This window comes from Pongo pygmaeus, chromosome Y (assembly GCF_028885625.2).
Source record: "Pongo pygmaeus isolate AG05252 chromosome Y, NHGRI_mPonPyg2-v2.0_pri, whole genome shotgun sequence".
NCBI lineage: Eukaryota > Metazoa > Chordata > Mammalia > Primates > Hominidae > Pongo > Pongo pygmaeus.
In genome coordinates, this window is record NC_072397.2 from 1,066,262 (window position 1) to 1,080,526 (window position 14,265).

The following is a 14,265-nucleotide window of genomic DNA, read 5'->3' on the forward strand; positions in this document are numbered from 1 at the left end:
GCCAGTGGGCCCTTTCTGGATGGGTTACAGGAAGATATCTGGCCAGGAAGACTTCTGTGTTTGCAGCTCCTCATCCCACCTGTCTTGTAGATTCGGGGTTTGTGGAGGGAGACCTGCCCGCCACTCCTCAGGGACTCTTTCCCATTCGGTGCCCACACCAGGGGAGACACTGTGTGAACCATCTAAAGTGTTTTAGAAATGGAAACAGTGAGCCTTGTATTGTGTTTTGTTTTGTTTCTAGAATACCCAGCCTGGCACGGAAAACCTACTGGTAAGTGAAACCACAGACCCCACTGATGACCCTCAGCATAACCCTGCAGTGCCGTACTCACCACATCTAGCATAACCCTACAGTCCCCTACTCACCACCCCTAGTGTAACCCTACAGTCCCCTACTCACCACACCTAGTGTAACCCTACAGTCCCCTACTCACCACCCCTAGTGTAACCCTACAGTCCCCTACTGACGACCCTCAGCATAACCCTACCATCTGCTACTCACCACACCTAGTGTAACCCTACAGTCCCCTACTCACCACACCTACAGTCCCCTACTGACGACCTCCAGCATAACCCTACAGTCCCCTACTCACCACACCTAGTGTAACCCTACAGTCCCCTACTCACGACCCCTACAGTCCCCTACTGACGACTCTCAGCATAACCCTACAGTCTGCTACTCACCACACGTACTGTCACCCTACAGTCCCCTACTGACGACCTCCAGCATAACCCTACAGTCCCCTACTCACCACACCTAGTGTCACCCTACAGTCCCCTACTCACGACCCCTACAGTCCCCTACTGACGACTCTCAGCATAACCCTACAGTCTGCTACTCACCACACGTACTGTCACCCTACAGTCCCCTAGTGATGACCTCCAGCATAACCCTACAGTCCCCTATTCACCAGACCTAGTGTCACCCTACAGTCCCCTACTCACCACACCTAGTGTAACCCTACAGTCCCCTCGTCATGACCCCTGGAGTAACCCTACAGTCTCCTACTCACGACCTCTACAGTCCCCTACTCATGACCCCTAGCGTAACCCTACAGTCCCCTACTCATGACCCCTAGCGTAACCCTACAGTCCGCTACTCACCACACCTAGTGTAACCGTACAGTTCCTTACCCATGACCCCTGGCATAACTCTATAGTCCCCTACTCACGACCCTTACAGTCCCCTACCCCTGACCCCTGGCGTAACCCTACAGTTCCCTATTCACCACCCTGGCGGAACCCTACAGTCCCCTACTCATGACCCTACAGTCTCCTACTCACCAAACCGAGCGTAACCGTACGGTTCCCTACCCATGACCCCTGGCAGAACCCTACAATTCCCTATTCACAACCCTGGCAGAACCCTAAAGTCCTCTACTCGTGACCCCTGGAGTAATCCTACAGTCCCCTATTCACGAGCCCTAGCATGACCCTACAGTCCCCTACTCGTAATCCCCGGCGTAACCCTACAGTCCCCTACCCATGACCTTTGGCGGAACCCTACAGTCTCCTACTCACGATGCCTACAGTCTCCTACCCATGACCCCTGGCAGAACCCTACAGTTCCCTATTCAGAACCCTAGCATAACCCTACAGTCCCCTACTCATGACCCCTAGTGTAACTGTACAGTTCCGTACCCGTGACCCCTGGTGGAACCCTACAGTCCCCTACTCACGACCCCTAGTGTAACTGTACAGTCCCGTACCCGTGACCCCTGGTGGAACCCTACAGTCCCCTACTCACGACCCCTAGTGTAACTGTACAGTCCCGTACCCGTGACCCCTGGTGGAACCCTACAGTCCCCTACTCATGACCCCTAGTGTAACTGTACAGTCCCGTACCCGTGACCCCTGGTGGAACCCTACAGTCCCCTACTCACGACCCCTAGTGTAACTGTACAGTCCCGTACCCGTGACCCCTGGTGGAACCCTACAGTCCCCTACTCACGACCCCTAGTGTAACTGTACAGTCCCGTACCCGTGACCCCTGGTGGAACCCTACAGTCCCCTACTCATGACCCCTAGTGTAACTGTACAGTCCCGTACCCGTGACCCCTGGTGGAACCCTACAGTCCCCTACTCATGACCCCTAGTGTAACTGTACAGTCCCGTACCCGTGACCCCTGGTGGAACACAACCCTGGCGTCATCCTACAGTCTCCACAAACCCAGTGTAACCCTACAGTCTTGGTTTACGGGACTGTTAGTGCCAGTGTGGCCCAGGGGTGGACACGGTGGGGTGTGATCCTGAACCGGAGGATGCAGATCTCACACGGATGAGGGCCCCCTCATAGTTCTCACTGGGCAGGGTCTGCTCTTGGCCTCAACCTTCATGTCCCAATGGTTGGAATATTTACGCTCAGCCTGTTCTACTGATTTTCCCATTTTATTCCTCTTTCCTCTGAGTGGGTTAAAAATATATCCCAGTGACTGTCTAAGGAGATTATGTCTCCCTCTAAAATGCTTTTAGAGTGAGTACTGTTGCCGGATATTTACCAAGTCTCCTGGCGACTCTGACCCTCAGTATCCTCCTCTGTCCGACGCGTATGCTAGACTTGGGGATCTTAATATCCCTTGCTAAACTATCCGTCTGAAGCTCTGTTAATATCAGTTGTTACTCCTGAATCATTTATTTATGTATGTATTTATTTTTAGATGGAGTCTCGCTCTGTCCCCCAGGCTGGAGCGCAGTGGTGCGATCTCAGCTCACTGCAACCTCCACCTCCCAAGTTCAAGCGATTCTCCTGCCTCAGCCTCCCTGGTAGCTGGGACTACAGGCGCCCGCCACCACACATGGCCAACAATTTCTGTTTCAAAAAATAAAATTTTAGCCAGGCACGATGGCTTACACCTGTCATCCCAGCACCTTGAGAGGCTGAGGTGGGCAAATCACTTGAGGTCAGGAGTTCAAGACCAGCCTGGCCAACGTGCAGAAACCCTGTCTCTACTAAAAATACAAAAATTACCCATGCACGCTGGCGGGCACGTGTAATCCCAGCTACGCGGGAGGCTGAGGCAGGAGAATCGCTTGAACCCAGGAGGCGGAGGTTGCGGTGAGCCCAGATCATGCCACTGCACTCCAGCCTGGGAGACAGAGTGAGTGTGTCTCAAATAAAATAAAATAAAATAAAATAAAATAAAAGAGGCCGGGCGTGGTGGCTCACGCCTGTAATCCCAGCACTTTCGGAGGCTGAGGTGGGCGGATCACGAGGTCAGGAGTTCGAGACCATCCTGGCTAACACGGGTGAAACCCGTCTCCACTAAAAATACAAAAAAAATTATCTGGGCGTGGTGGCGGGTGCCTGTAGTCCCAGCTACTCGGGAGGCTGATGCAGGAGAACGGTGTGAACCCGGGAGGCGGAGCTTGCAGTGAGCCGAGATTGCACCACTGCACTCCAGGCTGAGCGACAGAGCGAGACTCCATCTCAATAAATAAATAAATAAATAAATAAATAAATAAATTAATTAATTAATTAAATTAAATAATTTAAAGCCTACATCACCCAAATTTTCCCAATTTGTCTCCCATCCAAATACTAACGAGGCTTGACTGTGCTTAGCTTCCAAGACCCGATCAGACCAAGTGCATTCAGAGTGGTAGAAAAAAAAGAAAAAAAAAAAAGGAGAAAAAAAATTAAAAGACAAAAGAATGAAAAAAGACAACATTTTCCTCCACGCAGAGGACGTCTATCTCTAACTTTTCTTTTTTCCTCCAAAGATTGATGTTTCTGGTGATTTGGAAAATAGATACAACTTTCCAAGCGCTGAGCCCAGAGCAAAACATAATGTGAAGATCAGAGCTGCAGATGTCCGCATCCTGAATTGGAGTTCGTGGAGTGAAGCTGCTGAATTTGGTAAGCGTTGGGCGGAGGTAAGGGATGTTTGTGCCATCTGCCGCCACTTTGGAGCAGGCACAGAGGTCAGGTACTCTGTCCTGGGCGCTGAGATTGAGTTGAGAACGTTGCTGGGAGTAGTATCAGGCTCTGAGTCTTTTGCTGAGGCTCAAAAGAAGGAGGTGGTCTCGTACTTGGTCACGCAACATTGCTTTGCTGATGTTTTTTCAGGACGGATGAGCTAGTTTCCGTTAATAACCAGAGAAGGGCCGGGCGCGGCGGTTCAGGCCTGTAATCCCAGCAATTTGGGAGGCCGAGGCAGGCGGATCACCTGAGGTCAGGAGTTTGAGACTAGCCTGGCCAACATGGTGAAACCCCATCTCTACTAAAAATACAAAATTAGCCCAGCGTGGAGGCGGGTGCCTGTAATCCCAGCTACTCGGGAGGCTGAGGCAGGAGAATGACTTGAACCCGGGAGGCGGAGGTTGCAGTGAGCTGGGATCACACCACTGCACTCCAGCCTGGGTGACAGAACAAGATTCCGTCCCAAAAATAATAATAATAAAAAAAAACTAGCCAGGTGTGGTGGCACATACACCTGGTAATCCAGGTGTAATCTCAGCTATTCAGGAGGCTGAGGGCAGGAGAATCTTTTGAACCCGGGAGGCGGAGGTTGCAGTGAGCTGAGATTGCACCACTGCACTCCAGCCCGGGCAACAGAGCGAGACTCTGTCTCAAAAAAAAAAAAAAAAAAAAAAAGTAGAAGGAGGTGGTCTCATACTCATACGGGGTCATGCAACACTGCTTTGCTGGTGTTTTTTTCAGGATGGATGAGCTAGAATCCCTTAATAGCCAGAGAAGGACCCCACTGATAGCCCTCCTAAAGCCCCACCTCCCTCTGCTCCACTGGGAAATAATTAGTCAGTCTTCGTCCAGTCAAACCATCACCATTCCGGCTCCCTGGCCAAGGGGAAGCTCTCTCCCTCTTTTTTTTTTCGAGATGGCGTTTCGCTCTTGTTGCCCAGGCTGGAGTGCAATGGCGCCATCTCTGCTCACCACAACCTCCGCCTCCCAGGTTCAAGCGATTCTCCTGCCTCAGTCTCCCGAGTAGCTGCGATTACAGGCACCTGCCGCCACACCCGGCTAATTTTGTATTTTAGTAGAGACGGGGTTTCTCCATGTTGGTCAGGCTGGTCTCGAACTCCCAACCTCAGGTGATCCGCCCGCGTCGCCCTCTGAAGGTGCTGGGATGACAGGCGTGAGCCGCCGTGCCTGGCCGGGGAAGCTCTCTTCAAAGCCAGGTCTGGGCCCCCCAGGAGACAGGTCTATGCTTTTCTCTGAAGATGATTTTGAGGGCTCCAAATTGAAAAGGGGAAGGGGCAGGACATTGAGAATATGCGGTTTTCACCTAAACAAAGGGGATAGAGGAAAAAATGTGAGCTGCAGTGCAGTGGTGCACCTCCACCTCCCAGATCACACAGGCAAAATGGGGTACAGGGATGATTAGAGGTGCATTTGTGTCTGGTGGGCCAGGGTGACTGCACCTGTAAGAAATTTTGTTTGTTTGTTTATTTTTTGTTTTTTGAGACGGAGTCTCGCTCTGTCACCAGGCTGGAGTGCAACGGCACGATCTCGGCTCACTGCAACCTCCGCCTCCCGGGCTCAAGCGATTCTCCTGCCTCAGCCTCCCGAGTAGATGGGATTACAGGCATGCATCACGCTTGGGCAGTTTTTGTATTTGTATTTTTATTTATTTATTTATTTTGAGATGGAGTTTCGCTCTGTCACCCAGGCTGGAGTGCAACGGCACGATCTCGGCTCACTGCGACCTCCGCCTCTCGGGTTCAAGTGATTCTCCTGCCTCAGACTCCCAAGTAGATAGGATTACAGGTGCACGCCACCACGCCTGGCTAATTTTGTATTTTTTTTAGTAGAGACGGGGTTTCACCATGTTAGTGAGGCTGGTCCCTAACTCCTGACCTCAGATGATGCACCTGCCTCAGCTTCGCAAAGTGCTGGGATAACAGGAGTGTGCCACCGTGCCTGGCCCAATTTTTGTATTTTTAGTAGAGACGGGGTTTCACCATGTTGCCCAGGCTGGTCTCGAACTCCTGACCTCAAGTGATCTGTCTTCCTCAGCCTCCCAAAGTGCTGGGATGACAGGCGTGAGCCACCGCGTCCGGCCCATGGTGGATTAGTTTTAACAGCTCACCACAAATTTCCTTGTTGGTAAAACATGGAGCAGGCAGGTCGCCTTTCATCTCAGAGCCATCTTACTTAGGAACCAAAAAGAGGGAGGCAGGTTTGCTGGACCCAGTTTTCAGCTTGACTGTTCCCTTTGGCTAAATGCGTTTGGACACCCAAAGAGATTTAATTTCCTTTCACATGTCCATCAACGATTCACCGCAGACGCAAACCTGTGTGTCTCTCTAGGCTCTGACGACAGAAACCTCAGCTCTGTGTACATTTATGTGCTCCTGATCGTGGGAACCCTTGTCTGTGGCATCGTCCTCGGCTTCCTCTTTAAAAGGTAATCTGTGAAACATCTCGGCCTCCCCCAGGCAAACAGGGCAGGCCGGGAGGAAAGCGCTTTCTCCAAAGTCTCTGTCTCTGTCTCTGAGAAAGAGAAACACAGCCTTGGCCGGGCATGGTGGCTCATGCCTGTCATCCCAGCACTTTGGGAGGCCGAGGCGGGAGGATCACCTGAGGTCGGGAGTTCGAGACCAGCCTGGCCAACGTGGAGAAACCTCGTCTCTATTAAAAATACAAAATGAGCCGGGTGTGGTGGCGGGCACTTGTCATCCCAGCTACTCGGGAGGCTGAGGCAGGAGAATCGCTTGAACCTGGGAGGCGGAGGTTGCGGTGAGCCGAGATCAGGCTGTTGCACTCCAGCCTGGGCACCAAGAGCGAAACTCTGTCTCAAAGTAAGTAAGTAAATACATAAATAAATTTTACTTTAAAAACAGACCCCGGCCGGGCACGGTGGCTCATGCCTGTAATCCCAGCACTTTGGGAGGCTGAGGTGGGAGGATCACCTGAGGTCTGGAGTTTGAGACCAGCCTGACCAACATGGGGAAACCCTGTCTCTACTAAAACTGCAAAATTAGCCGGGCGTGGTGGCGCGTTCCTGTAATCCCAGCTACTCATCAGGCTGAAGTAGGAGAATGGCTTGAACTCAGGAGGCAGAGCTTGCGGCGAGCTGAGATTGCACCACTGCACTCCAGCCTGGGTGACAGGGCGAGACTCCATCTCAAAACAAACAAACAAAAAACACCTCCAACCCAGAAACCACGCTCTTCAAGGCTGGTGGGATCAAGGCAGGCGTTTCCCCTTCTGGAGCTCAGCCCTTCAACACCAGTGACCTCAGACTCCCTGAAGCTGCCCACAGCTGACTGCCTGTTCCATTCCCATCCCTGTGCCTGAGGGGCTAAGGGAAGAGTCTAGAAAGATTCCCTGTGAGCATCACTCTGTATTCCTGTAGAATCTCCTGTTTTCTCCGTTTTTTTTTTTTGTTTGTTTTTTGTTTTTTGTTTTTTTGAGATGGAGTCTCACTCTGTCTCCCAGGCTGGAGTGCAGTGGTGCAATCTCGGCTCACTGCAACCTCCACCTCCCGGGTTCAAGCAATTCTCCTGCCTCAGCCTCCTGAGTAGCTGGGATGACAGGCATGCACCACGATGCTCACCTAATTTTTGTATTTTTAGGAGAGTTGGGGTTTCTCCATGTTGGCCAGGCTGGTCTCAAACTCTTGACCTCAAGTGATCCACCCACCTCGGCCTCCCAAAGTGTTGGGATTACAGGCGTGAGCCACCAAGACTGGCCTAGTTCCTTCAGATTTTCATCATTTGGTGATTCTTTTATTTTTTGAGATGGAGTCTCACTCTGTCGCCCAGGCTGGAGTGCAGTGGTGCAATCTCGGCTCACTGCAACCTCCACCTCCTGGGTTCAAGCAATTCTCCTGCCTCAGCCTCCTGAATAGCTGGGATTACAAGCATGCACCACGATACTCAGCTAATTTTTGTATTTTCGGTAGAGACGGGGTTTCACCATGTTGGCCAGGCTGGTCTCGAACTCTTGACCTCAAGTGATCCACCCGCCTCAGCCTCCCAAAGTGCTGGGATTACAGGCGTGAGCTGCCATGACTGGCCTAGTTTAAGATTTTCGTCATTTGGTGATTTTTTTTTTTTTTTTTTTTTTTTTTGAGATGGAGTCTTGCTCTGTCGCCCAGGCTGGAGTGCAGTGGTGCAATCTCGGCTCACTGCAACCTCCACCTCCCGGGTTCAAGCAATTCTCCTGCCTCAGCCTCCTGAATAGCTGGGATTACAAGCATGCACCACGATACTCAGCTAATTTTTGTATTTTTAGTAGAGATGGGGTTACACCACGTTGGCCAGGCTGGTCTCGAACTCCAGACATCAAGTGATCTGCCCACCTCATCCTCCAAAAGTGCTGGGATGACAGGCGTGAGCCACTGCGCCCGGCCTAGTTCCTTAAGGTTTTTGTCACTTGGTGATTCTTAGTGAAGTTGTTTTGCGTAGTTGAGCGCAGACACCCCGCACGCAGCATCCCTCAGCACAGGGCGTTGATAGAAGGAACTCTGGTGACCTGGGGTTCGTTCTTCTCACACTTTTTCTCTGTGTCTCAGGTTCCTTAGGATACAGCGACTGTTCCCACCAGTTCCACAGATCAAAGACAAACTGAATGATAATCATGAGGTGGAAGACGAGGTAGGTAGGGGTTGGCGGAGCAGTGACCTGGGATGGAAAGTGGGGAGTGGGGAGCGTGGGACACGGCCTCTGAGTGTCGACCGTCTTGCTTCCCCACCAGCTGCGACCGCAGCGTCGCCACGGGTGTGGCTGGAATCTGTATCCCACTCCTGGGCCTTCTCCCGGGTCGGGGTCGTCTCTGTAAGCTCCATTAGGAGAAACTGAGGCAGGGTGGTGGTCAAAAAAAGGAGGAGAAGACGGTAGAGAGAGCCAGGCACGGTGGCTCACGCCTGTCATCCCAGCACTTCCGGAGTTCGAGGCAGGCAGATCACCTGAGGTCAGAAGTTCGAGACTAGCCTGACCAACATGCTGTAACCCCATCTCTGCTAAAAATACAAAAAATTAGCCGGGCGTGGTGGCAGGCACCTGTAATCCCAGTTACTCGGGAGGCTGGGACAGGAGAATGGCTTGAACCCAGGGGGCGGAGGTTGCAGTGAGCCGAGATCGTACCACCGCACTCCAGCCTGGGTGACAGAGTGAGATTCCACCTCAAAAGGAAAAAGAAGGTAGAGAGGAGAGGCAGAAATAAAGAGACAAGAGACAAGAGACAGAGGTGGAGAAAGATGGAGGAGAAGGAGGAGAGAGAGAGGAACATAGAAGAGAATGAGAAGAAGACACCAGAGAGAGGGAAACAGAGGCAGACAGACTGACAGAGAAACAAAGGCAGACACACAGACAGAGAAACAGAGAGAGGGAGGGAGAAAAGGGAGAGGGAAAGAGAGAGAGAGACACACAGAGAGGAAGACAGAGACATACGAAGAGAAAAAGACAATCAGAGAGACAGAGATGGAGAAACAGAGACAAACAACAAACACAAAGACCCAGGCGGGGGCCGGGCACAGTGGCTCACACCTGTCATCCTAGCACTTTGGGAGGCTGAGGCGGGTGGATCACTTGAGGTTGGGAGTTCGAGACCAGCCTGACCAACATGGAGAAACCTTGTCTCTACTAAAATTACAAAAATTAGCCAGGTGTGGTGGCGCACGCCTGTAATCCCACCTACTCTGGAGGCTGAGGCAGGAGAATCACTTGAACCCAGGAGGCGGAGGTTGCGGTGAGCCGAGATCGCGCCATTGCACTCCAGCCTGGGCAACAAGAGCAAAACTCTATATATCAAAAACAAAACAAAAGTAAACACCGCAGCAGGGAGAAGAGAGAGACAGAGAAGAACAGAAGCACAGAGAGGGGAGAGAGACAAAGACAGAGACACAGAGAAAGACAGAGACAGAAAAAGAGAGAGAGACGGAGAAGGAGAGATAGAGACAGGGACAAAGAGAAAAAGACAGAGAGACAGAGGGAGAAACAGAGAGAGAGAGAGACATAGGTGGACACGGAGAGGGGAGAGAGAGAGAGAGGGAGGAAAGAGACAGACAGGGAGGCAGAGAAGAGAGACACAGAGACGCCGAGAGAGACAGGGAAGACACAGGAGTGGGATTTAGTCTCAGCGAGAGCCCAGAGACGGTGAACAAGGGCGAGGAATCATTGACCTGCACCCCGAGACCCCATTGGCGCTCCTCTCCCACCCACCTCTCTCCAGCTCAGGGACTATGTCTTATGTTGCAGTAGGCTGGCAGGCTGCAAAGTCAGGCCAGGGCTGATGCTGCATCCCAGAGGCAGAACCGTCCTGCATTCTCAGAGTAGGAGATGAAATTTTTAAAAAGGAAATAAAACTCTTGTCCGGGGAACCTCAGCTTTTATCCTTTAGACCTTCGACTGATTAGATGAGGCCCACCCTTCCCACGTTAGACCTTCGACTGATTAGATGAGGCCCACCCTTCCCATGTTAGACCTTCGACTGATTAGATGAGGCCCACCCTTCCCCTTTATAATTTTTTTTTTTTGAGATGGAGTTTCACTCTTGTTGCCCAGGCTGGAGTGCAATGGCGCAATCTTGGCTCACTGCAACCTCCACCTCCCAGGTTCGAGTGATTCTCCTGTCTCAGCCTCCGGAGTAGCTGGGATTACAGGCACACACCACCACGCCCAGCTAATTTTTTGTATTTTTACTAGAGACGGGGTTTCGCCATGGCCAGGCTGGTCTTGAACTTCTGACCTCAGGTGCTCCACCCACCTTGGCCTCCCAGAGTGCTGGGATTACATGCGTGAGCCACTGCACCCAGCCACTTTTAGGCTTTTCAATGATTAGATGAGGCCCACCCTTCCCCCTTTAGACCTTTGACTGATTAGATGAGACCCAGCCTTCCCCTTTAGACCTTCAACTGATTAGATGAAGCCCAGCCTTCCCCTTTAGACCTTCAACTGATTAGATGAAGCCCAGCCTTCCCCTTTACACCTTCAACTTATTAGATGAAGCCCAGCCTTCCCCTTTAGACCTTCAACTAATTAGATGAGACCCACCATTCCCCTTTAGACCTTCAACTAATTAGATGAGACCCACCATTCCCCTTTAGATCTTCAACTGATTAGATGAAGCCCAGCCTTCCCCTTTACACCTTCAACTTATTAACTAGATAAGGCCCACCCTTACCCATTAGACTTTCAACTGATTAGATGACGCCCACTCTCCCCGTTTAGACCTTCGACTAATTAGATGAAGCCCACCATTCCCCTTTATACTTTCAACTGATTAGATGAGGCCCGCTCTTCCCCCTTTTCCCCCTTTACACCTTTGACTGATTATATGAGGCCCACCCTTCCCCTTTAGACCATCAGCTTATTAATTAGATAAGGCCTACCCTTACCCTTTAGACTTTTAACTCATTAGATGAGGCCCACTCTCCTAGTTTAGACCTTCGACTGATTAGATGAAGCCCACCATTCCCCTTTAAACCTTTGACTGATTAGCTAACGTCCACCCTTCCCCCTTTAGACCTTTGACTGATTAGATGAGACCCATCCTTCCCCTTTAGACCTTCAACTGATTAGATGAAGCCCAGCCTTCCCCTTTATAGCTTCAACTTATTAGGCTCACCCTTATCCTTTAGACTTTCAACTGATTAGATGAGGCCCACTCTCCCCGTTTAGACGTTTGACTGATTAGATGAAGCCCACCATTCTCCTTTATGCCTTCGACTGATTAGATGAGGCCCACGGTTCTCCTTTGGACCTTCAACTGATTAGATGAGGCCCACCCTCCCTTTTATACCTTCGACTGATTAGATGGGGCCCATCCTTCCCCTTTAGACCTTCAACTGATTAGATGAAGCCCACCTTTCCCTTTTTAGACCTTTGACTGATTAGATGAGGCCCACCTTTCCCCCTTTGGACCTTCGACTGATTAGATGAAGCCCACCTTTCCCTTTTTAGACCTTTGACTGATTAGATGAGGCCTACCCTTCTCCCTTTAGACCTTTGACTGATTAGATGAAGCCCACCTTTCCCTTTTTAGACCTTTGACTGATTAGATGAGGCCTACCCTTCTCCCTTTAGACCTTTGACTGATTAGATGAAGCCCACCTTTCCCTTTTTAGATCTTTGACTGATTAGATGAGGCCTACCCTTCTCCGTTTAGACCTTTGACTGATTAGATGAAGCCCACCTTTCCCTTTTTAGACCTTTGACTGATTAGATGAGGCCTACCCTTCTCCGTTTAGACCTTTGACTGATTAGATGAAGTCCACCTTTCCCTTTTTAGACCTTTGACTGATTAGATGAGGCCTACCCTTCTCCCTTTAGACCTTTGACTGATTAGATGAGACCCACCCTTCCCGTTTAGACCTTCAATTCATTAGATGAAGCCCAGCCTTCCCCCCTTCCCCTTTAGACCTTCAACTGATTAGATGAGGCCCACCCCCTTTAGACCCTTCGACTGATTACATAAGGCCCACCCACATTCTCCAGTCCAATCTCTTTTCCTGGAAATCAGCTGATTGTGAACTTGACATCTACAAAGCACCTTTGTAGCAGCCCCTGAGTCATGGTTTGATTCAATAACTGGGGACTGTAGCCTAGTCACAGGGACACGTCATTGGTGCTGGGTATCCGAGACATCATTGGTGCCAGGTATCTGAGACAGGGACCAAGAGATGAAAGAGAAACAGAGAGACTCAACCCGAAAGAGGTAGACACACAGGAAGCTGGAGATAGAGAGAGACCCAGAGATGGGGGTGGAAGAAGGTGAGAGGGGGAGGAAAGAGAGACAGAGAGGGAGACAGAGAAAAGAGGCAGAGAGACCGAGAGAGAGGCTCAACAGCAAGACCCCAGAGAGGGTGACTAAGAGTGAGAGATCTGCATGACCCACATCCCAAGACCCCGTGGGTGGCCTTCTCCCACCCACCTCTCTCCAGCTCAGTGGCTGTGTCTTCCTCCCATGGGGAACTCCAGTTCCAGCCCAGGGTTGCCCCGAGTGCCCTCTTCCCTGCCACATAGGTAACATCCTCCCAGTTGCCACTTGCACACCCCTGTCCTAGACCCGGCCATCTGTCATTCCGTTACCTTCTACCCCCACGCCAGCCTCCTCCTTGGCCCCTGCTTTCCACTGACCCCCAGGGGTCCCCCACATCGAGGTGCCAGGATGATGGCTTCAGGCTTCAACCTTCCCTTCTCCGAGCTCCGTTGGCCCCAGGGGCTTAGCACCTGCTGTACCCTGCCCGGGTTTCACGCTCACAAGCTCTTCCAAAAGCCACCCTGTTCATCGTCAACTATGAGGCCGCATGGGTGGATCTGTCTCAGATCTTTACCCCAGGAAAAACCCCTGGCCAGGCGCAGTGGCTCACGCCTGTCATCCCAGCAGTTTGTGAGGCCAAAGCGAGTGGATCACCTCAAAGTCAAGAGTTTGAGACCAGCCTGGCCAACATGGTGAAACCCCATCTCTACTGAAAATACAAAATGTAGCCGGTGGTGGCTAAAGGGGGAAGGGTGGGCCTCATCTAATCAGTCGAAGGTATATAGGGGGAAGGGTGGGCCTCATCTAGTCAGTCAAAGGTCTAAAGAGGGAAGGGTGGGCCTCATCTAATCAGTCGAAAGTCTAAAGGGGGAAGGGTGGGCCTCATCTAATCAGTCGAAGGTCTAAAGGGGGAAGGGTGGGCCTCATCTAATCAGTCGAAGGTATATAGGGGAAAGGTGGGCCTCATCTAATCAGTCGAAGGTCTAAAGGGGAAGGGTGGGCCTCATTTAATCAGTCGAAGGTCTAAAGGGGGGAGGGTGGGCCTCATCTAATCAGTCGAAGGTATATAGGGGAAAGGTGGGCCTCATCTAATCAGTCAAAAGTCTAAAGGGGGAAGGGTGGGTCTCCTCTAATCAGTCAAAAGTCTAAAGGGGGAAGGGTGGGTCTCGTCTAATCAGTCGAAGGTCTAAAGGGGAAGGGTAGACCTCATCTAATCATTCAAAAGTCTAAAGGGGGAAGAGTGGGCCTCATCTAATCAGTCGAAGGTATATACGGGAATCAGTCAAAAGTCTAAAGGGGGAAGGGTGGGCCTCATCTAATCAGTTGAAGGTATATACGGGAAGGGTGGGCCTCGTCTAATCAGTCGAAGGTATATAGGGGGAAGGGTGGGCCTCATCTAATCAGTCAAAAGTCTAAAGGGGGAAGGGTGGGTCTCGTCTAATCAGTCGAAGGTCTAAAGGGGAAGGGTAGACCTCATCTAATCATTCAAAAGTCTAAAGGGGGAAGAGTGGGCCTCATCTAATCAGTCGAAGGTATATACGGGAATCAGTCAAAAGTCTAAAGGGGGAAGGGTGGGCCTCATCTAATCAGTTGAAGGTATA

The 14,265-nt window shown here is 51.2% G+C and overlaps 1 protein-coding gene across 3 annotated transcripts in view; it reads left to right on the plus strand.

Moving 5' to 3' along the window:
- Positions 1–14,265, plus strand: part of LOC129025982 (granulocyte-macrophage colony-stimulating factor receptor subunit alpha) — a 43,306-nt gene that overhangs the window by 27,470 nt on the left and 1,571 nt on the right. For 2 of the 3 annotated variants that reach the window (XM_054473512.1, XM_054473514.1), the window contains 4 exons: positions 242–271; positions 3,721–3,856; positions 6,245–6,365; positions 8,478–8,559. In XM_054473512.1, coding sequence (XP_054329487.1) covers positions 242–271; positions 3,721–3,856; positions 6,245–6,365; positions 8,478–8,559 — 369 coding nt within the window. The remainder of the gene's footprint in view (positions 1–241; positions 272–3,720; positions 3,857–6,244; positions 6,366–8,477; positions 8,560–14,265) is intronic. The other variant, XM_054473513.1, reaches the window with a different exon arrangement.